At 34.3% G+C, this 22618-nt stretch overlaps 3 protein-coding genes across 4 annotated transcripts; 1 reads left to right on the top strand and 2 right to left on the bottom strand.

The window, feature by feature from the left end:
• Positions 1–1306: 1306 nt before the first annotated feature.
• Positions 1307–6998, top strand: LOC118033690 (serine/threonine-protein kinase BSK7). Of its 2 annotated transcripts, XM_073405882.1 has the most exons (11): positions 1307–1790; positions 2164–2404; positions 2486–2706; positions 2824–2959; positions 3339–3472; positions 3560–3665; positions 3905–3990; positions 4426–4614; positions 5055–5207; positions 5834–5947; positions 6225–6998. In XM_073405882.1, the coding sequence occupies exons 2-11, from the start codon at positions 2323–2325 to the stop codon at positions 6468–6470; spliced, it is 1467 nt and encodes a 488-aa protein (XP_073261983.1). In that variant the 5' UTR covers positions 1307–1790; positions 2164–2322; the 3' UTR covers positions 6471–6998. The 2 variants fall into 2 exon arrangements, with proteins under 2 accessions (XP_073261983.1, XP_073261987.1); XM_073405886.1 differs by lacking the exons at positions 1307–1790; positions 2164–2404 and having other exon boundaries at positions 2568–2706; positions 2828–2959.
• Positions 6999–9296: 2298 nt separating this feature from the next.
• Positions 9297–11282, bottom strand: LOC118033692 (tubulin beta-4 chain). Its single transcript, XM_035038774.2, has 3 exons — positions 10661–11282; positions 10275–10544; positions 9297–10178 (listed from the first exon to the last, which is right to left on the bottom strand). Exons 1-3 carry the CDS (start codon positions 11052–11054, stop codon positions 9508–9510), a joined length of 1335 nt encoding a protein of 444 aa, XP_034894665.1. The 5' UTR covers positions 11055–11282; the 3' UTR covers positions 9297–9507.
• Positions 11283–13380: 2098 nt separating this feature from the next.
• On the bottom strand, positions 13381–20708 carry LOC118033691 (glutamate--cysteine ligase, chloroplastic). The gene is made up of 16 exons (XM_035038773.2): positions 20491–20708; positions 19571–19910; positions 18975–19125; positions 18675–18782; positions 18317–18409; positions 17484–17567; positions 17255–17323; positions 17100–17170; positions 16947–17015; positions 16336–16429; positions 16115–16204; positions 15944–16024; positions 15553–15645; positions 14935–15015; positions 13793–13862; positions 13381–13679 (listed from the first exon to the last, which is right to left on the bottom strand). The coding sequence occupies exons 2-16, from the start codon at positions 19906–19908 to the stop codon at positions 13591–13593; spliced, it is 1581 nt and encodes a 526-aa protein (XP_034894664.1). The 5' UTR covers positions 19909–19910; positions 20491–20708; the 3' UTR covers positions 13381–13590.
• Positions 20709–22618: the final 1910 nt, after the last annotated feature.

The raw sequence follows: 22618 nt of genomic DNA, 5'->3' as shown, positions 1-22618 counted from the left end.
TATAACACTTTACATGATATATAAAAAAAATCAACAAAAAGATATTTGGTTATTTACAATTTGTCATTATATTCAATTTAATAACTAAAATACTTATTTTGCTTTAAATAACAAAATTGTCAATAAAAAAACTATAGAAAATTCTATAGGATGACACAGTACTTTTTTTTTCGTCAAAAAATAATTGCTCGACAACATCAACTACTTAAAAATCCAACAAGAGTTGGAGACTGTTTTGGAATTGCAAGTATTATTGTAGCTTCTGCATTTTATCTAACCACATGAAAATTCTGTCTTTACACCGAACCCCACAATAATTTATTTTTCATTCAAGAAATTTTTTTATTTGTTTTGTAATAATAAATCCATCTTATATAAATTTTAACTTAATATATATTTTTTTAAAATCAAAACTAATTTTTAATTTTTTTTTTTAAATCATAACCATACAAATTGCTGTAATTTAAAAAAACATAAAATTAATTAGCTTATTTGAAAGTGAGGTTGCGATTGTTTTTTAAAGTGTTTTTAATTTAAAAATATATTAAAATAATATTTTTTTACTTTTTAAAAATTATTTTTAAAATTAACGAATCAAAATGATCTAAAAACACTATAAAAATATTAATTTAAAATAAAAAAAATTCAATTTTTTTTAAAATATTTTTTAAATATAAAAACAAATAAATTCAAGAAAATATTTTAACTCGCTATAAAAAAAGAAGAAGAAGAAGAAAAAGACAAAAGAGAGTGTTTAAAGACAAAAATAAAGTTACTGTGTCAGTGCACGTTATTTGTTTAACAAATAAAAATCTCTCTCGAAGTGGGGGAACAGCCTATTTTAAGTTCACGTAAAAATAAATGTTGTCTTCATGCTTGGATCATTTTAGTTAGATACGGGTCCGTGAAAGTAATTTCTTGCGACGGAGATTTGATAATACCTTCCCCGTCAAAACCAGAGAGAAAAAAAAAAGGAATAGTTTTTATCAACTTCTTACAGCTGAATTATTCTCAAAATCTCAATATTGGATTTCATATAACTAAAACTAATAACAGGGCAGGAGGCCATTGATAATGGTGGCTTAGTTGTAGGAGACTGAGAAAAGTGAGTGTCATGTCGGTGGAAATTAAGGTAAAATAAAGATAGAAAGCAAAGCAAAACAATAATACATTCAAAAACAACAGCACTGCAAGCAAATAGCGAAGTCAAGGAAATCTCTCACACATGTCTCCCTCCCTCCCTCTCTCTCTAAATAGTTTAATATTTATTTATATATATATATATATATATATATAAATAAATATTAAACTATTTAGTTTATTATATAATACTTCATAAGAAATTCGATACTGTAATCCAAATCTCAAAGCCCTCAAAATTCTCATTCTCTCACCTAGAAAGAAATAAATGAGCTGAAAGATCTCTCTCCCAGATTCAAATACACACGGAACCCAACTTTTCAAGAACCCAAGGTCCATTTATTTTCATTACCAACACAAACTAGAAAACACAAGCATAAAACCTTGTAATAATTCTCTCTCTTCAACCCATCAAGGAATTGATTAAAGCTTGGAGTCCTTTCTCTTTAGCTCTCCCTCTTCACGTTCAAGACTCTCTTTTGTGCTCTTTGTTTGTGTTCTTTTTTATTTATTCAAGTTCTGTGGGTTTGATTTGGTTTTCTATAAAGTGAATCACTTGAAGCTGATGCAGGGAGAGAGGGTGAGAGAGATAAAGTCTTGCTGCTGCTGCTGCTGGACTGGGTTGACTCGGTGGAATCGTTGCTGATAGGGTATTGCTTTCCTTTTCTTTCGATGCTTTCTTTTGTTTGGTTGTTGAGATAGCTAAGGAAAAGCAAATTAGCATCTGGGAATCTCTCTTTTTCGCATATCTTTTGTGCGAGTTTAGATTCATAAGGAAATGAAGAATTCGTACTTGATAAAAATGATGTTGTTTTGATAAGAATTAGGATTTGCTCCTTTTTTTTTTCAAATTTAGAGAACTGATGATGTGACATTATAAGATTCTTATTTTGTTCTTTTGTAGCTTCGGGCTGTTGTAGAATGAAATGTTTGAATTGTACTGTTATTGCCATAGGTTAATTGAGTTGTTCTAAAAAAAAGCATTTGAGGGCAAAGTTCCAATCTTTTCTATTCTGATTGCAGCGAGAATTGAAGTATTTTTTGATATGAATGCCGTTGAGATATTGTAAAATTTTAAGAAAGGATTGGTCTGCTGAAGCTAATGGAGTGGTTGAGCTAGAAAAAGTTTGGGCTTCGAAGATTCGAATTGATTAGTGCTTGCTTTCAAATTGTGTTATTGGAATGGGTTGCGAGTGTTCAAAGCTCACCAAGTGTTGTTGGAGTTCTGACTATAATGGATCGGTTCCCGAAGACCACAATGAGGGTAAGTGAAATGGGAGGTTTTTGTTTGTTTATATATGTGGTGTCATTTTGATCTTTGGGTTGGGTTGTTTGGTGTTTGTAGATAATGAAGAGAGGAGTGAACTCGATGATTTGCCTGCATTCCGAGAATACAACATTGAAACCCTCAGGATGGCGACATCTGGGTTTTCTGTGGAAAATATAGTTTCTGAACATGGGGAAAAGGCTCCAAATGTGGTTTATAAGGGGAAGCTTGAGAATCAGAGAAGGATTGTTGTGAAACGGTTTAATAGATCTTCTTGGCCTGATGCCAGGCAGTTTTTGGTAAGTGAAGCATAGCATTTTCTATTTACCAAATACCATGTGCATTTTTGTCCTGCCCTTTCCATTTACCTACACAACTGCCAGTAGCATGATGATGTTCTTGTTCCATGACTTTAGGAAGAAGCAAGAACTGTTGGTCAGCTGAGGAATCATAGGTTGGCAAATTTGCTCGGCTGTTGTTGTGAAGGGGATGAGAGGTTACTCGTTTCTGAATTTATGCCCAATGATACATTGGCCAAACACCTATTCCATTGTAAGTTTGTTTCTGGTGCCCTTTCCTTTCCTTTAGCATCTAGTGGATATTGCAGGTTTCTTTCTTTTACTTTCCAAGCTTGTGTGTCCAATTGAGCAGTTATTATTCCTATTATTGGAAGTTTGTGCGCCTGCAGTACATTATGGAGGAAAAATAGCACATTTCTCTTTTATACTCTTTGCTACAAACAACAATATTCTGTTATAGATTTTTGCGATACAAAAGATCTGCTCTTGTTTTGCTCACCATTTCTGTAGCTTGAGCTCTTGCTTTGTGCTTGGAGTTAGTACACCGAACCAAGATACCAAGGAGCAGTCTTGTTCTTTTATTGCTCTTAAAATTTTCTCACAACTCAATGTTGACCTTCTGGTTTCTTCAGGGGAAACACAGCCAATGAAATGGGCAATGCGACTTAGAGTGGCTCTACATCTTGCGCAAGCTCTAGAATATTGTGCCAGCAAGGGGCGTGCTCTGTATCATGATCTGAATGCTTATAGAGTTGTCTTTGATGATGTAAGTATCTCATTATCTTTACTGTGTCCAGTATCCACAGTTAGGATTTAACAGAGTCCATTTTCATTTCATCATTCTATTTGTTAGGAGGGCAACCCTAGACTTTCATGCTTTGGTCTGATGAAGAACAGTATAGATGGAAAAAGTTACAGTACAAACTTGGCATTTACACCTCCTGAGTATCTGAGGACAGGTACTTAATTCTTTCGAACCAGCTAAATGTTCCTCCACCTGCAAGCTTCACCCTGATCTCTGTATATATGGCATATGGAATTATTGTTTCAATTGAATCCTGGATGGTGTATCACATTGATCATTCAAGTTCTTAACATAATTTATGCTCATCCATTATTTTCCTTATCAGCTATCATAATCATGGTTTGTTGATTAGTTTATCTCCTATATTACTTCAATTTTTCATTCATTCTATAGGAAGGGTAACAGCAGAAAGTGTAATTTATAGCTTTGGCACCCTTTTGCTGGACCTTCTCAGTGGGAAACATATTCCTCCCGGCCATGTAAGTTTCCTCCTCAATAGGATCATTTTGATGCAGAAACATTAAGCACCTGTTAGTTGGTTTTATTGCAAATTTCTTTATTTATTATTCTGCACACCTCAAGGCTCAATCTTCCCACTGGAATCACAACATAATCTGGGACGTTGCCTGGGATAAAGGCAGTGGCTGCAGTATGACTAGATGTAGTGATTCCATTGTTCATTTTAATTGTTCTAGATGTACATGCATTCCTGAAATTATTGTGTTGGCTGTTGTTCCTGATTGGAGTTTAACCAAGCATGTTTGAACAATAAAACGAGATTGTTCAAACATGCTTGGTTAAACTCCCATCAGGAACATTTAGAGTATCATATAATTGTGTTGCTTGTTATCCTTCTGAACATTTAGAGTATCACATAATTGACAGCTAATAGTTTACTGCACAATTTATTTCAGGCACTGGACTTGATAAGGGACAGAAATATTCAAATGCTGTCAGATTCTTGCTTGGAAGGCCAATTTGCAAATGATGATGGAACTGAGTTGGTGCGATTAGCTTCACGCTGTTTACAATATGAGCCCCGGGAGCGACCAAATCCTAAGTCTTTAGTTGCTGCTTTGATTCCTCTGCAGAAGGATACCGAGGTTGGTTGTTATCTAGTTATTCTTAAGTATCTGGCATCTTATCTGTATAATGCCTTGACTTTCTCAAATGAATCCTTCCACAGGCAGCAACTTCATTTTACTCTCAAAGCCATTAAAAGAAGAAGAAAATAAATGACATTCTTAGTCATAAACATAAGAATGATTATTCATTTACATGACCTGATAACTGGAAATGTGTTCTGTGGATGAAATAATGGTTTTTGTCAGGGCCTGCAATAAGCATTACTCAGTTGGCGGTGTCTATTAAAACACCTTTTGGAATGGCTCTTTTCTGATTTATTACTTTGAGTTTTGGTGCTGATCTATTACTTGAGATTTTTACAATCTACAATACGCAACATTCTCTTTTGTCTTGATGGTGTGAATTGAAAGTTTTGAATCACTCTATCCTTCAATGGACTTATTAGTCTGATTTGCAGGTTCCTTCTCATGAATTGATGGGGATACAAGATGGTGCTGCAGCATTACCGCTGTCACCACTTGGCGAGGCTTGTTTAAGAATGGATTTGACTGCCATACATGAGATTTTAGAAAAGCTTGGGTATAAAGATGATGAGGGTGCAGCAACTGAGGTTTGTTTCTGATATAATAAAATGGTAACAGTAATGGAATGCTATTAATGCAACCATCTGGGCCTTTTGTTGTCACTTTAGTTAGAGATTCAAAATTTGTTTTCATCATGTCAAGTTATGGTGTTTTTTGAAGATCTCTTAAGGAATATTTTCATTTTCTTTTTTGCTATACTAGATCCGTGGAATTGAAAATTAAGAAATTGATAAATCATTCTAGCTTCAAGGTTTTGCTTTGCTATGTTAGCATCATTTTGACCTTGAACATTTGAATGCTTTACTTGTGATTTTAGCAATGATAATATTAAAAGAATGTCACTTGATATTTCTTGATTGGTCTTTTTAATATTGCTTGATGCTCATAATTTCACCATTAGCATTTATTTAGTTAATGTTTTATTTATATCCATGCTCATGTGTGTATATGTTTGCCATTTTTTCCCTAGTGATTTTACATGGATGCTGGTGAATAATCACTTGATTCTTAGATCCCATAGAGTGCACTCATCCTGTGTTTGCATCTCCTTTATTTCACACGTGTCATTGATTTCTCAAACATGCCTGACTGGTTCGGCTGTAACATTTTTTCATATGACCTGCTTGCTTTTTTTTTTTTTACTGTCTTGTAGCTCTCGTTCCAGATGTGGACCGACCAAATGCAGGAAACGTTAAATTCAAAGAAGAAGGGAGATGTTGCTTTCCGGCACAAAGATTTTAGAGCTGCCACTGAATTCTATTCCCAGGTTAATTGGTTTCTATTTTTTGGCTAGATGACCTTTGAGATTGGTTGAAGTGGATAAAATAGGTGATTTTATTACTGTGGAGAGTACAGGTAGAAGTGGTGTTCATGAATTTACAATCAAACTAGAAAAAAAGCCTATCTTTACAGAACTTTGAGATCTCAAAATTAGGATTCTTTTAGTGGGGTTATGTATTTCTGATGCAATCAGAAGTTACAAATTGTTCTATCGATTATGATCAAAATTTCCAAAATTGAGCTCACATTTTGTCAATTTGCAGTTCATTGCTATTGGAACCATGGTTTCCCCAACCGTTCATGCACGCCGAAGTCTATCCTACCTCTTGAGTGACATGCCCCAGGAGGCCCTAAATGATGCACTGCAAGCCCAGGCAATATCCCCTATTTGGCATATTGCATCTTATTTACAAGCAGCAGCTCTTTTAACAATGGGAAAGGAGGATGAGGCAAAAGCAGCTCTAAAAGAGGCATCGACTCTTGAAAATAAAAGGAACACAAATGCATGATAGCAGAAGGACAAGGGTCAAAATAAATCTCTTCTTGGATTGCTCATTTCCTTAAGATGACTACCAATGGTGAACACGAGCTTAATTTCAAATCAGGATGATCCAATGTTTTTTTGAGTTGACCTCGCAGCAAAAAACTGGCTGTGAATGGCTCCGATCTACTTCATGCATTGATTGGTTGTCATCTTGAAGAATTCTTTCGAAACATTTTTGACGGGTTAGGTATGGTCAGTTACTAGGTGTTGCCATATTGGTCACTAATGCGCATATGAACAATACCCTTGTTTCTGTTTGCTGACCTTTTCCAATACAAAAATCTGGAGGAATAATTAAGACATTCTTGTGACAGATTACATGTTTGTAGATGGAATCACCTGTGGTTTCAAATTGCTTTTAGAGGGTGAAAATAAAATGTTGTAATCCTTGTAATTTATGTACAGTGCTATTGGTTGTGGCTGCACAAGCAGAGGTGGAATTGGTGTTTTTGTATGCTAAGTTTTTTAATCAAATATATCTTGCTTTTCAGCAGTGGCTTGTTATTGTGTAAATATAGAAGTTTGATCGTGCAACAGCAGTTGTGTGCTCGTGCAGGTAGAGAGTTTCTAGTGGTCTCAACTTACCATCTAAGTAGTGACTGTCTAATCTTTTTGCGGTTTAAATGTATTAGCAATTCTTAGATTGAACATCGACAACGTAGATAAATATTCCCGTAGAAGTTTTCTTTCTTGCAACTTACCTAGGATCTGAACAAAAAATGGTAACAATCTAAGAGTTTTGGTGATGGCTTGTTAGAGTTTGCTTGGTAAACAGCATTCAAGTTCTACCTCAGCCTTTTTTCTTCTGTTTGTGTCATGGTAGGAGGTGCATCCCTAGGGCTGGACAGTTCATTGGACCGATCCAGCTAATACCAGACTAGGTAACCAAGGAGCCCTGACTGAGCATAAGAGAAGTAGGAGCAAACCCTAGAAGTGGGAACGAACCATGCCAGGGCTTGACCACGCTTCTGTGTGTGGGGTGAATTTGGGTTTCATAAGTGTTTGAGAGTGTGGTAGTGGTTGCTTTTTAAATAGCTTTTCGTGCCGAAAAGCATGCTAATAATATTTTTTTATTTTTTAAAAATCATTTTTGATATCAGCACATCAAAACGATCTAAAAAGTACAAACCGCACTTAATTTAAAAAAAAAAAAAAATTTAAAATTTTTCGAAAAACAGATTCAACCTCGGTCCCAAACAGGCTACCATGAAGACCTTTTTCGACAGTTGGAATAGAAGAAGAAGAAAAATGTAGTAATTGCTTAAAAAATTATGAAAAAAGGCCACACCAATGACCTCTTGAACAAGTGCATCTTCAGTCTCTGCGACGGAGCTCTGGACCCAAGTTATTTTCGTTTTTCAATAATCTAATATTAATATTTAATTGAACATTTGATTTCTGTTTCCCTGGTAAGGCGAAGCCCTTCTTATCATTCTGTTTTACGAAACTACACCAGATTTAAAATAGGATTTCAAGTTAATTTTTAATATAATAAGAAAATATTAATATTGTAAATATATTTTATTATATTATTTGTTTAAAATATAGAAATCAAGCACTAACAAACCTTGCATGCTAAGTCTGCGCATTTGATCAACTACTCAAATCCATATGTTTGGGCTTGTATATTTTTTCTGCATGAAAGGATTTCAAATTAATTTTTAATAATAAAATATATATTAGTATTGTAGATGCACTTTATTATATTATTTTTTAAAAATATAGAAGTCAGGTGCTAATAGACCTTGAAAGCCAAGTCTGAGGACTTGACCAGCTACTCAAGCATATACACTTGGGCTTATATATATTTTTCTACATTAAAAGGTGTATAGCATGTTATCAATCCTTTTTAATTTTATAAAAATTAATGTAGATAACTCATTGTTTATCAACTCAAATCCCAACTACTTAGGGGTGGCTAAAAAATCAGACGGAGGTGTTTTTGAGTTTAAAATTTTATTTTTTTAACATATTTTGACATAAAACATTTAAGAAATACTCTAGAAGCTTCACTAAACCAAATTTTCAACATAAAACACCTATAAATTGGTAAAAAAATAAAATTTTCTTATGCATGATTTACCTTTTCAAGCAAGATGAAGGTGTAAAACCATTATCATTAAATTCCTCTTATTAAATTGAATCATTTAATACCAAGTTTAACCATTTTGGTTGTCAGAATTATTATATCCATCAATTTTTTTCTTTTTTATGTTGTTATTTTTTTTTGGATAGTTTCTTTCTTCTTTCTCAAATCAAAAAACTAAAAAATAAACAAAATAAATTTTAGGATTAAAATAAAAAATTATTGTGAATTTGGGATTGACCATGTTTTTTTTTCGTATTATACATGTCAATTCTTTGTCTTTTAATTTAATATGTTCACCATAATTTTACATAATTAAACTATAGAAAAAATCAATTAAAAAGAAAAAAAAAGGGGGTACTTCATATAGATAATGTATAGTAATGCAGATTCATATGAACGATTAAGTACTTGAGATTTTACTTCAAATGTTTTCAGTAAATTATAAATTTATAGATAGCTAACTTTCTCATTTGAAAACTAGGGATTTCCATGTATTTACTACTAGAATTTAAAGAAAAACAAGAAATGCTGATTTTATTAAAAAAATCATCCTCAATTTACGTCCCAGAAATATCTCATTTAATTGAACGTGTGATACTCTAATAGTGAATTCTATGAAATTAAGAAGTTGAGATTTTTCAAGAAATAATTTCGGTAAAATTAATATTATTAAGAGAAAAAATACAGATAATATAAAATAGATGAAGAAAAACGATAATCATCCACATTATAACAAAACAGTAATACAAATTTTATACTCACAGATTACAAATAGAAATATTCACAATCTCACGGTCATCAGAGGCCTAAATTATTCAAATATTGACCTCCATACTGTAACATAAATAACTCCACCAGAAACAACTCATCCTTGAAGCCATAGCCATAGGAAAATAACCAGATCAAATTCTCCTTAGTTCTCTATAGGCTCTTCTTCATCATACTCCCCCTCATTATCGGCCGCGGCATCTTGATATTGTTGATATTCAGAAACCAAATCGTTCATGTTACTTTCAGCCTCAGTAAACTCCATTTCATCCATTCCTTCCCCAGTGTACCAGTGCAAAAACGCTTTTCTCCTAAACATGACTGTAAATTGTTCCGAAACACGCCTAAACATTTCTTGAATAGACGTAGAATTTCCCATAAATGTTGATGACATTGCTAACCCAGTTGGTGGAATGTCACAAACACTTGATTTAACATTATTTGGAATCCACTCAACAAAATATGATGAGTTCTTGTTTTGCACATTTATCATTTGCTCATCAACTTCCTTAGTGCTCATTTTGCCACGGAACATAGCTGAGGCTGTTAAGTACCTACCGTGCCGAGGGTCAGCTGCACACATCATGTTTTTAGCATCCCACATTTGTTGTGTCAACTCCGGGATGGTTAAGGCACGGTACTGTTGTGAGCCTTGGGAGGTTAATGGTGCAAAACCAACCATGAAGAAATGGAGACGTGGGAAGGGGATTAAGTTCACGGCTAGTTTCCGAAGATCAGAGTTCAATTGGCCCGGGAATCGAAGGCAACATGTTACTCCACTCATGGTTGTCGAGATCAAGTGGTTAAGATCACCAACTGTAATGTAATTTCGCACATCCATATTAGAGATGTTGCAGTTTATACAGGTATGACTACTAACAAGGATGAAAAATTGAGGCATGGTTCACTTACAGCTTGGATTGGTGAGCTTGAGAGTTCGAAAGCAGATATCATAGAGAGCCTCGTTGTCAAGGACCATACACTCATCAGCATTTTCAACTAGTTGGTGTACAGAGAGGGTTGCATTGTAGGGCTCAACCACAGTATCAGAAACCTTGGGAGATGGAAATACTGAGAAAGTTAACATCATCCTATCAGGGTATTCTTCCCTGATCTTTGATATGAGCAGAGTCCCCATTCCTGATCCAGTTCCACCTCCCAGAGAATGACAGATTTGGAAGCCTAATCACATTATCAATCATCAATTCAAGAAAATAAAGTTAGCGTGTGCTAAGCAATGATAAATGGACTCAACTGAACACGATTTACCTACAAATGTGAGGATGTGGAAGTCATACCTTGTAAACAATCACAATTCTCAGCTTCTTTTCGAACAACATCAAGAACAGAATCGATCAGTTCAGCTCCTTCAGTGTAATGTCCCTTAGCCCAGTTATTTCCAGCTCCATTTTGGCCAAAAACAAAATTATCAGGCCTAAAGATTTGCCCATAGGGACCGGTCCTCAAGCTGTCCATGGTCCCTGGCTCAAGGTCCATAAGCACAGCTCTAGGCACATAGCGACCACCACTAGCCTCATTGTAGTAAACATTAACCCTCTCAAGTTGAACATTAGAGTTGCCAGCATAATTCCCTGTGGGATCAATCCCATGTTCATCACACACAACCTCCCAAAACTTGCCACCAATTTGGTTACCACACTGACCGGCTTGGACATGAAGGATTTCTCTCATCTTGATTGATTAGTCTTAATAAAAAAAAAATGAAAATGTTAAGAGAAGAAATATAGGGAGGGGACTGGAGGGGAGAGAGTGAGGAAGAATGTAAAGTTGCAGGGCTTTTGTAGGTGCAAGAGGGATAGGATTTTAAGAAGGTGAGTTTGATATCTTCGGTGTCAGAAGGTTAGAAATATAGAGAAAATTTAATGAATAATACGATGTGTCTCCGTTAGGAGGGGAACATGTCAAGCTCCAACAAGAGTTGTGAGCTGGACATGGATATAATAATAATAACAAGAAGTTGCAATCATACATTGGCTTCACTCAATCTAAAATAGCCAACCCAACCTCCAGTATGATTGATTTTCTTTCTCTCTGTCTGTCTGTCATTTAAGATTCCAAAACTGCCCCATCTCTCTCTCTCTCTCTCTGCCTTGAGCTTGCTCTCCTCCAAAATGATTGGATGGAATTATATTGTTTTATTATCAACTTCCTTCTTCCTTCTTACTTCAATCCACCATTTCTGGATTGGTGTATTAACGAGAACATGTCATTAATGCTGATCCTTTACTCACTCCTTAACGCGTTTTCTTTCTTTTGATGAACATCTCTAATTCCTTGGTGGCTTGTAGAGTTTTACTGTTTTCTTAAGCAAAAATATTAAATAACTACTGAATTCTTGTCATGTTGTAGAGAACATACTGATCATGCAAATATACAGGAAAATCTTCTTCCTGGTACCTTGAATTGATTGCACCAGGTAAGGTAACCACATTGCCAGCAAATTTTTACCTGGTAGAAATTTACGGTCTAGCATCATATCAATAAACCTGGCAGTCATTATCTCGAGATGTTTTCAGACAACTTGGTCACTCGGACAGAAATGAGATGACAGACATATAGGGAGGGTACTCCGGTAATGTTCAGACTGATAAGGTGGTTATGCCACAAATATCATGGTGTAAGATCGCATTAGTGATTTAAGATCAAATTAGGTGCCTAATTTGCGATATAAAACCTAAGGGTGGTGTCACAAGGGTGAGAGCTAAGAAGCTTCAATTATTGGAGGGCATGAGGCCTTCCTGTTTTCGGTCTGTCTCTCTCTTCTTAAACAAGTATTCTTTCTGGCCCTCCTTCCAGACCTTCCACAAGGACTAGTTGGCTTCTTGATGTTGGGATCCTATGTCAAGTTTGAGGTTAAAAAAAATCCCATTGAGCCAAAAGAGAAAAATGTGATTTAGTAGTTTGCTTCTAATATAATCTATTAAACCTAAATACATAATAAACATTGAACAGATCTCAGTACTTCCATCATCATCATCATCATCTGCTGCAGGCTAAATTGAATGGGAAAATGATAGATGACTGAATTTTGACTCAAAACTTCATACTAGCATTTTACTTTACTAACAGACAAAAAGGTAGTACGAGATAAGATTTGATGATGTTCATGGATATGTGTCTAAGAATTTGCTGTTATAGCATCGTTTTCAAGCCATTCAACACCTACTCAAGAGTGGTAGGGATGATGGCCAGTCCCCATCTAAATTACCACCCTCTCATGTTAGGATCCCCCCGGCAGCAATCTCACACACCTCTCACTCCAGCCAGATACATTTGACATATCCTCCCACGAATCTTTCCCTTGGTTGTGTACACCAAACAAATGAAATTTATGTAATCAATAAGAAGCGCCAAAACACTAGGAGAAACCAAACAAAACAGTGGCATGGATAGCTACCACATTAGATGGTAATATGGTGGGATATCTATCTCTAGCGGGTCTGGGAAGAACACGGTACCTGTTGGGTGCTGGCAGGCCACATGGCTCGGACGTGGCGGGTGACCTGATGAGATAGGGTTGGTGGACAAGATCCCATGAGGTTTTTGGGATACAAAAGGCAAACCAAGCAACTGACAATTAAATACTTGCCAGAAGAGCATAGCGTTGAAGGTCCTACCATTGTGGGGAAATGTAGGATGTTACTGAAAACAGACTTTTTATGAAATGAAGCTAGCTACCATCATTCTTAAAATGAGAACTGACATTTTATTTGCCATGTAACAGTGTTTGAACTGAAAATAGGGAGCATTTAAGTTTAGATCCTCCTTTCATATTTCTGTTACACACTTCACCAACCTCATAATCCATTTGCATACTGTGATCAATGAAAACTGGTTAGTTTGTGAAAATAGAATTAAACACCAAATCGGGTTAACCATTTTCATTAGGGATGATGAGAATGAGATGCGTGACACAAGGAGGGAAACGTTACAATGAATGCTTGTGAAAAGCACATGATCGGCTTGTTATTGCTATGGAAGCTAAAAAATTGTTCACTGGCTCCAAACTATGTGGGTGTTATTCGATGAGAGTTTTGTGAGAATCCTCATACCAAGGATTTACATTGAAATTTATTCGGCAAAAGACAAACTATCAGTATCAGTTGAAGAAAGTAGTTCAGAACATAAACAAGGTTTAAACCCAGAGAGAGAGAGAGAGAATTAAACACAAGGACACTGCTGCAGTGCTACAAAAATCTAATTCACCTTAGTAAAGTAGCTCTTCAAACACAGGATCTATAGACCGCCCCCACTTTCCATGGTAAAGTTCCAAAAGCTTTTCTGCCGGTGTTACTCCTGCCATAAAATTATCAATCATCATGACCATTAAGAAACCAACTTATGCAGGTTAACATAGCCAAATTACTGGGGAAACATGCAAGATAAATGCATAATTACTTCTAAATTACCTGTGCTAACCACATCAGACACTGCATTCAAGAAACCAACTTCCTTGAAGCCTCTCCTTTCTAAGCCATCCTGCAGTAGAATAAGCGTGTTTAGAGAACAATTATCAAAACAACTAAAAAGACCAGGGTCGGTTTAACCAAGTTAATATATTGTTTGATGACATATTTGTTCTGTAACTCACTTGGTTTAACATGTATCCTTGGTGCCTTTTTGTTTTTACATTTCAAAAGCATTTTTAAAAAAAACTTATTTTTTTTTTTATTTGCTTCAAATTAAGTTTTTTATGTTTTTAACTTGTGTTGACTGATGTCAAAAATAAATTAAAAAAAAAAAATATATATTATCTTGATATATTTCCAAGTAAAAAACACTTTAAAAAATAATCACTACCATAATACTAAACAGACTCTTAATCAAGCAAGGTTGTAGGTTCAAGCACTAGGATGGCTATTAGTTTTTGTTGTTGACAGTCCTCTGTCACAGAACTTTTTTTTTCAAAGAACAAGGTAAAAAGAAAAAACAAATTATCTAACACATTAACCTGCCTCAAGTCCATGCAACTAGGCTTTTTTACAACAAACCCATGGCTTTTTTTAATGGCATTTGATTATTTTTTCTCTTTTGGTTTTTTTTTCTAAATCCATATTTTAATGTTGAGTTTTAATTAATTTTTATCATTCAGTAAGGGGCTAATTAAGAATCAATTTCATAATTCTTACCATATAATAAAATAAAATTTAATCCAATAGTTCATAACTCGGATAATGGGTTTGACAGGTGAACTAGGTTGAACTTAACAATTTTTTTTCTTTAAACCTACCAATCAACAAGGTCAGGTCATGTCAATGCAATTCTCAAAAGATTTAATTTACAATGCAATTCTCAAAAGATTTAATTTAAAACTCGAGTTAAGCAAAAAGTTAAATCTTGAATTGAGAGTTTTCGAGTTTAAACTGTTATACTGAATGTCAATGGTGAAAAAACTCTGATGGTCAAGATATTATCTTTTTACATTCCAAAAGAATTTGGTCCAAGCCATATCAGTAGCGCGGGCAATAACCTAGTGTTTACTTAAAGCTGAAGAAAAGCAGTCCGCAGGTTAACTTAGCCAACTACCATTATTGGAAAAAATTAAAGTTACCTTAGCCAGCTTTAGAACTTCTTCGGCAACATGTCTCAACAGTCCATCACGAAATGGTGTCTTCAGACCTGTCTTTGGAACCTAAAAACCAATTTTATATCAGAATCATTGTCATGATTATAGAAGACATACAGGCTGCATCTCTGTTGTGGGATAAAAATAAATAGCAAGCAAGAACTGTCCTTATTAACACCACATATACTCACATAAATACAACCCCATGGCAGATATTAAAACACAAACCCATGCCTCTAGCAATGTCAGGTTTCATGAACTTGCATCAGGAATGTTGAGAAAAAGTAAATGAAAGTCTCTTTCAAGATTAAAATTTTCATCATCTGTCAGTCCACCATATTGTGGATCCTTCTATGGCAGCCTTTTCACGTTAACAAAATAAATGCCAACAAGCAACACAACACGCTCAAGTCTTTTACTATTGGACTTCAACAGGGTAATGATCTTTTGCTTATATTCAGTTTACTGCATGACATCCTAAAAGAAAACATCGTACAACTATGACTCTCACTCAAAAAATCACTTCTGCAGATCTTGTGTTAGGCATATTATAATTTGAGGAGTGGAGATTTAGAGTTCCATTGTAAAAGAGTTTTGGGTTACCTTATTCCTTAACATCTGTCTTTCTTCAGAGGTCCAGTCAGCTGTCATGTCTAGAACACTTTGAAGTGAGTCTTCATCGTATAACAGCCCTACCTAACATTTGAAAACAGAAATCAAAATGAACTGATGATATTGTTTAAATGGAGGCAAGTAATAAAATCCTCCATTCAATTATGAAGAATACGGATCTGTTGAAAAGGGTGCCAAACTAAAAGAAGACAAAGCAATAAAACCATGCTATGGGTACAAGTTAAAATTTTCAAGTTTCACATCCTTGCTACTGTAACTGTTCTACTGTTCATTCCATCTAAATTTTTTTGCAAAAATCATTTTAGACAGACAAATCATGCAACCAAAAAAGAAAAAGAAAGGGATCAAAGTGGCCAACTACCCAAAATGCTGGCAAAGCACATAACCTCCTCCAAGGCCCTCCATCAGCACCCCTCATCTCTAAGTATCTCTTCAACCTGACCTGAAAGAAATGAGAAAGCAATGTGTTAAATGAGCCAAGATCACAACACGATATTTTTTGGCAAAAGAACCAAAAAGCACAACATTTAACCTCAGGAAATATTGTTGTCAAATGGTTTTCCCAGTCATTAAGAGTTGGCAATTCACCAGGAATGCAAGGAAGTTTTCCAGCCAAAAAGTCCTGCAAAATATAAAATGGTCACCAATTAGTACTTGAAAAATTAGTAGCTTTATTTAATGGATAAGGTTCCTGCAAAAATGGTGAAAAATCAAAAACCTTAAATTAAAAGGCTATAAAGGATAGAAAGAAACCCGGAATGACATTCCAGTACAGTCAATATACTTCTTTTTCCGATAAACAAAATACATTGGAACATCAAGAGCATAATCAACATACTGCTCAAACCTGCAAAGGGAAAAATAAAGCAGAACTACTATCATACAATCAACTTCATGCACCATGTGCATGCGCATTTGTTTATGCGAGTATTCATGCATACATTATGAACTTAACCTTGCAAACATACATGTAACATGTATTTGTATGCAGGAATGGGCATGTGTCCACATTTATTTACCCCTGATCTGAGAAGTGATAAAAAAGGGGATTGATGCTGGCAATGTTAAATCCTTTTTAACTCAGAAGTCAGGGGTGATGATGACTCCTCTTAATCGCAAACAAAATAGCAAGGAGCTAAACTATACATATCCTTAGATATATACTCACACAGATAGTGATCATCTGTGCTCATAGTCGATGCCAACTTAGATTTCTGTACATTACAGTATTCAAAATAAAAATTAACTCAGAAATACAGATTCTGTAGATGGATTCCCAAACCTGCTCATCCTCCACAACCCCCAACCCAAAAATTAAAAGCTTAAATGTTATTTTCCTCTCAAATAACAACTTAATAACTTACCCAAAGGTGTCATTGAAAACAAATGGAAGCATGCCAGCACGATTGTTGTCAGTATCAGTCCAGATATGGCTGCTCAGGTAAAGAAACATCACTAAGAAGCCTACGGGAAACAGATTTCATATTAAGTACACTAGAGCAATTACGTTTAGAAACCTTCTTAGGCTGAGATAGCCATTTGGTTTTCCTTCGGTGAAAGGTGAGTTTGCAAATAGAGCTGTTGCTACCTGTTTATTTTCCAATAAAAAGATATCACAGAATCAGAAAAATTTGTGTTTGAAAAAAACTCAAAATTTAGGAAAAATTCTCACCGGCTGCAAAGCAAGGCCAGCACGAAATTTTCTTATCATGTCAGCTTCAGAAATGAAGTCCAGATTAACCTATTGAAAGTTTAATATTTCATATATAAAAAGTTATCAATATACATTAGACAAAAAATCATCAAATACAGAAAAGGAAGTTTATACTAGAAAATTAGCCACCAGGCAAGAAATTGCTTCAAAATGACCAAACCAGTGAATAAAGCAAAATTCATCTAACCTGAACGGTGCAAGTCCTAAACATCATATCTAGTCCCAGCGAGCCAACTTTAGGCATGTAATTCCTCATGATATCATATCTTCCCTGGACAACATACATGTCAGTAGACAAGCAATCAAATTTCCAAGGGAAAGCATGATTATAAACAGCAGTAAAAACAAAAGGAAAAGAAAAGAGGCATTGAAAAAAGAGATTAAAATGAGAAGCCTAGTATCGCTGGGATAACAAACATAAATTAAATATCACTGATGGTATGTTGTAGGATAGATTGGAAAGGAACCTCTATGAAATATTCCAATACTTAAAAGTAGCCCCTGTATTTCTAGGCTTTTCCTCTAGGCATGAACACTTAAATCAGTCTACACATGCAACTTTAGATGGCTTATAGAAAGAATATACTAGGGAGTATAGTTGGCTGGACAAATCAGCTTTGAGCCACAAAACTAAACAGTTCTCAAGAGATTGGCATAAGATATGTGAAAGCTCAGAGACACAATCTGCCATATTTAACAAAGAAGGAAGCATTCATGGCATACTATGAAGGTTTGACAAGAAAAGGCCAAACATGAAACCCATGAAACAATATAAAAACTGAGAATACAAACGTGTATGATCATAATTTTATTTATTCTATCCCTTCTGTTAAATGTCACAAAAACTTGCATAAAAGTTTACAAGGGCACATTTGTCTTGCATGGAAAGCATGTTCAAGCTCATTCCATGACAACTATTACCTTTTACTTTCCTTAATAATCCATGTCTTCATGTCTTAGTATATTTTCCACCCAAGCTAATTGCATGAGAAGGAGAATAAATTGATTGGATTATTATACCTTGGGCATAACAGGTATGTCTTTAAGTCCCCATTTGGGCTGGAAGCCAATTCCTAAGAATCCAATTCCCATTTCCTCTGCGACAGCTTTCACCTGGTAAAATTAACATATGAAGACAGCAAGATCACAAGGACATAGTGAATGTGTGTTTCATAAAAAATTTGAGAAAAAGAAAACAGCACCATCACGCAATCTCATATTCATCCAGATGATGTTTGCAAAAAAAAAATGTCCTACTACCAGAAATAAATCCAAATGTTGAATTAACCTGAGCAAAAGTCATTACTGCCAGAAATAAATCCAAATGTTGAATTAACCTGAGAAAAAGTCATGTTGATGTGTAGTAATCTCAACTTACCTGATAAAGGTGTGAATTAACCTCAGCACACGTTTGATGCAAAGTTTCTACAGGAGCACCACTGAGCTCAAACTGACCACCAGGCTCTAATGATATGCTTTGCTTCCCCTGGCCACAGCAATTAAAACCACATAATCCACAACCCAGGCCATTTGAGAAAACAGCACAAAATTTCCTATGTAAGATATGCAAGTAGTTTGTATATAAACAGTAGAAAATAAGTCCAGAGCAGAGTATAAGATATGCATAAGTATGAGATGCAGTTAGCTATGAAAAAGATAACCATGATGACCATTTTACCTGTTGAAGTCCTATGATGTTGTCACCTTCCATTATTCTGTCCCAGTCAAACCTCTCAGCAATACCATGAAGCAACTCTGCAATTTGTTCATATTTCATAGGACGTAAAGTTCCAATCTCAAAACCAAACTTCTCGTGTTCAGTACCTATTCTGCAAAAGCAACACGGTAAATGAGCAATACCTAGGGTATAGGTAAAACCAGAAATCAAGTATGAAAACACAATAGTACTGAGTATCAACCAAAACAAAATGAAATGGGATAATAACAAGTTTGTTACCAAGGACAAGGAACAGAACCCTTTTCCTTAACAGAAGGTACTTGGATTTACAACATGCAAAGCACTACAGTTTGAGATAGACTAGTCAGAAGGGTACAACAAACCCTTATGGATATATATGTTTGATCGTAATTGACCTTCGATGGATATGTACATGTCTTGAGACAGAGTATTTGAATTGCAAAAATTCAAGACTCTCTACGATTTGCAGAATTTAGGATTGGTGGAATGGGCAAAAGAAGAGCCTTTTATCTATGCAAAATTTTGACAAGAAGATACCACTCTAATCCAACTAGAATCACGGATTGAGAATTTACCTCCAATTTTCCTTAGGTTTGCAACCAGAGGCAAGGTATCCGATAAGATCCTCTTTTGTTAGTGGTTCTGTGGCAATGACAGCATCTTCTGTAGGAGGGCTTGCGGCAACAACAACTCGATGCCCTCTCTTCATTCCTACTGACAGACTCTCTGAACTCAGAATCTGAGGTGTCTTGCTAGAATTACATGACAATGAAGAGAATCTGGGAGGTGTTTCCTTTAGCTTAGATGCATCGGTGCTTCTAGCCATAGCAATAACCACATTTTGTGCAGCTTTACAGCGGCTTATCTCCGTAAGTATAGAGGATGATGGACCAGCCTGGCCAACCAGCGTCATGCCTGCAACAACCCACCCATCCTTTCAATTACAACTTACAAAGTCAAAATCAACAGGAACCAAGCATCCAGCGAGAAAACCATAAACACAAACAAATTATATTCCAGCCAGTGGTAAAACGTCGGAAAAGTTAGCTATACGGAACTTATTCAGCTTTCAACAATTTCACATAATGCCCCTTTTCAACTTTCAGTGACCAAAACTCAAAAAAAAAAAAAAAAAAAAAGGTTAAAGAGATACTTCCAATAATTTCACATGATATCCATTTCTTAAAAAAAAAAAAAAAAAAAACTCCAGCATGTGCTACGCTGCCTATCATATCAGGATAAACAGTACCCACATTAGCTTATCAAATCAAGAATCAACAAAGGGTCGCTTCACAAAAATTTGCGAAAAAAAAAATGCTAAAGAAATTAAAATACTCCACTTCTCCTTACCTTCACAATACCCAATGCACCATTTAACAACGCGACATTCATTTCTACCATTAGGTAAAAACATATAATATAAAAAGACCAGTAACGCAACGAAAGCATCAAATGAACCAAAAACTTGAAGGAAAAAAAAGGACGAAGTTTTTACCTTTAAGAAGAAGAGAAAAGTAAACAATTGTAGGGATTGAATAGTAACAGGTTCTTATGGATTGAAGAATTTGCGAGAGGAGAAATATATTTTTGAGAGAGAGGTGGCAGCTAAGAAAGGAAAGATCTTTTGGTTGGGCTGGTTGGCTTTTGTAGTAAAGCGAAGAGACTAGAGAGTGAGGAAAGGAAGGAAAAAAATCAAATGAGTGCGGACCTACAAACAACGATGCAGTGCTTCCATTTCTTTGCTTTTATGCTCCACTTAAAAGTATATTTTAAATTTGGTAATTATTTTTTTTAAAATAATTTTTTATGTTAAAATATATTTAGTAAATTTTTTTATTTTTTTTTTAAAATTATTTTTAATATTAATACATTAAAATAATCTAAAACATATAAATTATATTAAATTTTAACAAAAAAAAAATATTAAATGTTTTAGGAACAAGTGTAAACCAAAACGGTATCTATGCCATTTTTGCTGGGTTTCTTGCACATCACCACTTTTTCCAAGGATTATTTTTAGTTTTTAGCATATTTTTTTTAAAAAAAATCGGGATTGAAAAAAAAAAATTACAGTTTATACATTTCATTTCATGAGTGAAAAAAATAATTTTATAGCTTGTTGTTATTTAAAATAGTAATATTTTTAGAAATATATTAAATAGACATGAGAGATGATAGACAACAAAGATAACTAAACAACTTTGGCAGTGTTTGGTAAAAAAAAACATATATTAAAACTCTAGAAATATTCTGAAATTCTAATTATAGCATTAATAATTTTATTTAAAAATTCAATAAATAAATCTAATAATTTTTAAAAAGATAAGAAAAATAAATAAATAAAAGTATAAAAATCTATAAATATACTGAAAATTCTAATTATAGCATTAATAATTTTATTAAAAAATCAATAAAATAAATATAATAATTTTTTAAAAAATCAGCAACAATAACTCGAGTAGAAGAAATCATGTTTGTTTCTGCTCTATGTCCCATTTGAATTGGCTAACTACTTATTCAAAAGTGTTTTTTAAAAAATTTAAATTTATTTTATTAAGTTTAAATTAATATGTTTTTAGTGTTTTTAAATTATTTTGATGTGCTGATATCAAAAATAATTTTTAAAAAATAAAAAAAATCATTGCATTACATTTTTGTAAAAAATTATTTGAAAAACAACCAGAACCACATTGCCAAACAACCACAATCACAACCACAACCACAACCACAAACAAATCGGCCCGTTAATATTGACCAACTTATCACAGCCTTGAATTTAAACATTAACCAACGAAAATGAAGTATTATACCAAAAATATTTATTAGCGCATTTTCTTTCTATTGAATTATAAGAAAATAATATGAATGTCAATATAGTAGAACTACGAGGGATTCCATTTTTAATTGTAACTTATTGCTATGCATTTTTTTTTTAATTCAGTGCAACTGATTTTCTTGTGTTTAATTTACATTCACGAGAGAGGAAGGGTTGTAAAATAGAAAATTACTCCTTTTTAAAATAATAATAAAAAATTGAATTGGTATTAATTCTATTTAGTATAAGAAGTAAAAGATTATATAAACCACTTTTATAGATGAAAATTTCATATAAATATATGTGATAATTATTTTTTTGTAAGAATAAGTTATTGCCGGCGATGTCAACTCTGGAAAATCCTGGACAAGGATTGTTGTTACTTATTTTTAGACCCCACATGTTGGAGATAGTGTGTACCTTTCTCGAATCAAATGTAGGAGTTTAGTTCATGATCGTTGAGGAATTGACAAAAGCAAGAAGAAAAAAGTGTTTTTTTGAACCTTGTTTCAGCTGTTTTCTGCTCTATTTATCCTTCTCCATTTGCTGCCAAAATCGTCAGGTTTCTTTGACTGATTAGGAGTCTTCATAATGCTAAATTCTTTCCTTCTTTATCTGGTATTTAAGGTTAGATAAATGCCTCATAATTTGCACTAAAAAAATTGATTCTACTGCTATCGCAATTTTTTATTCCAACTTAGACTTTGATTCTGACTGGGTTTCGTACAATATCTGACCATCCTAATGATATTCTGTCAGTCATGAAATGTTAAAGAATGACCTACATCTTTATTGGTAGGGCTTACTG

Source organism: Populus alba, chromosome 1 (genome assembly GCF_005239225.2).
Source record: "Populus alba chromosome 1, ASM523922v2, whole genome shotgun sequence".
Taxonomy (NCBI): domain Eukaryota; kingdom Viridiplantae; phylum Streptophyta; class Magnoliopsida; order Malpighiales; family Salicaceae; genus Populus; species Populus alba.
Note: the sequence above shows the minus strand (reverse complement) of the source record. Positions and strands in the feature narration are given on the sequence as shown.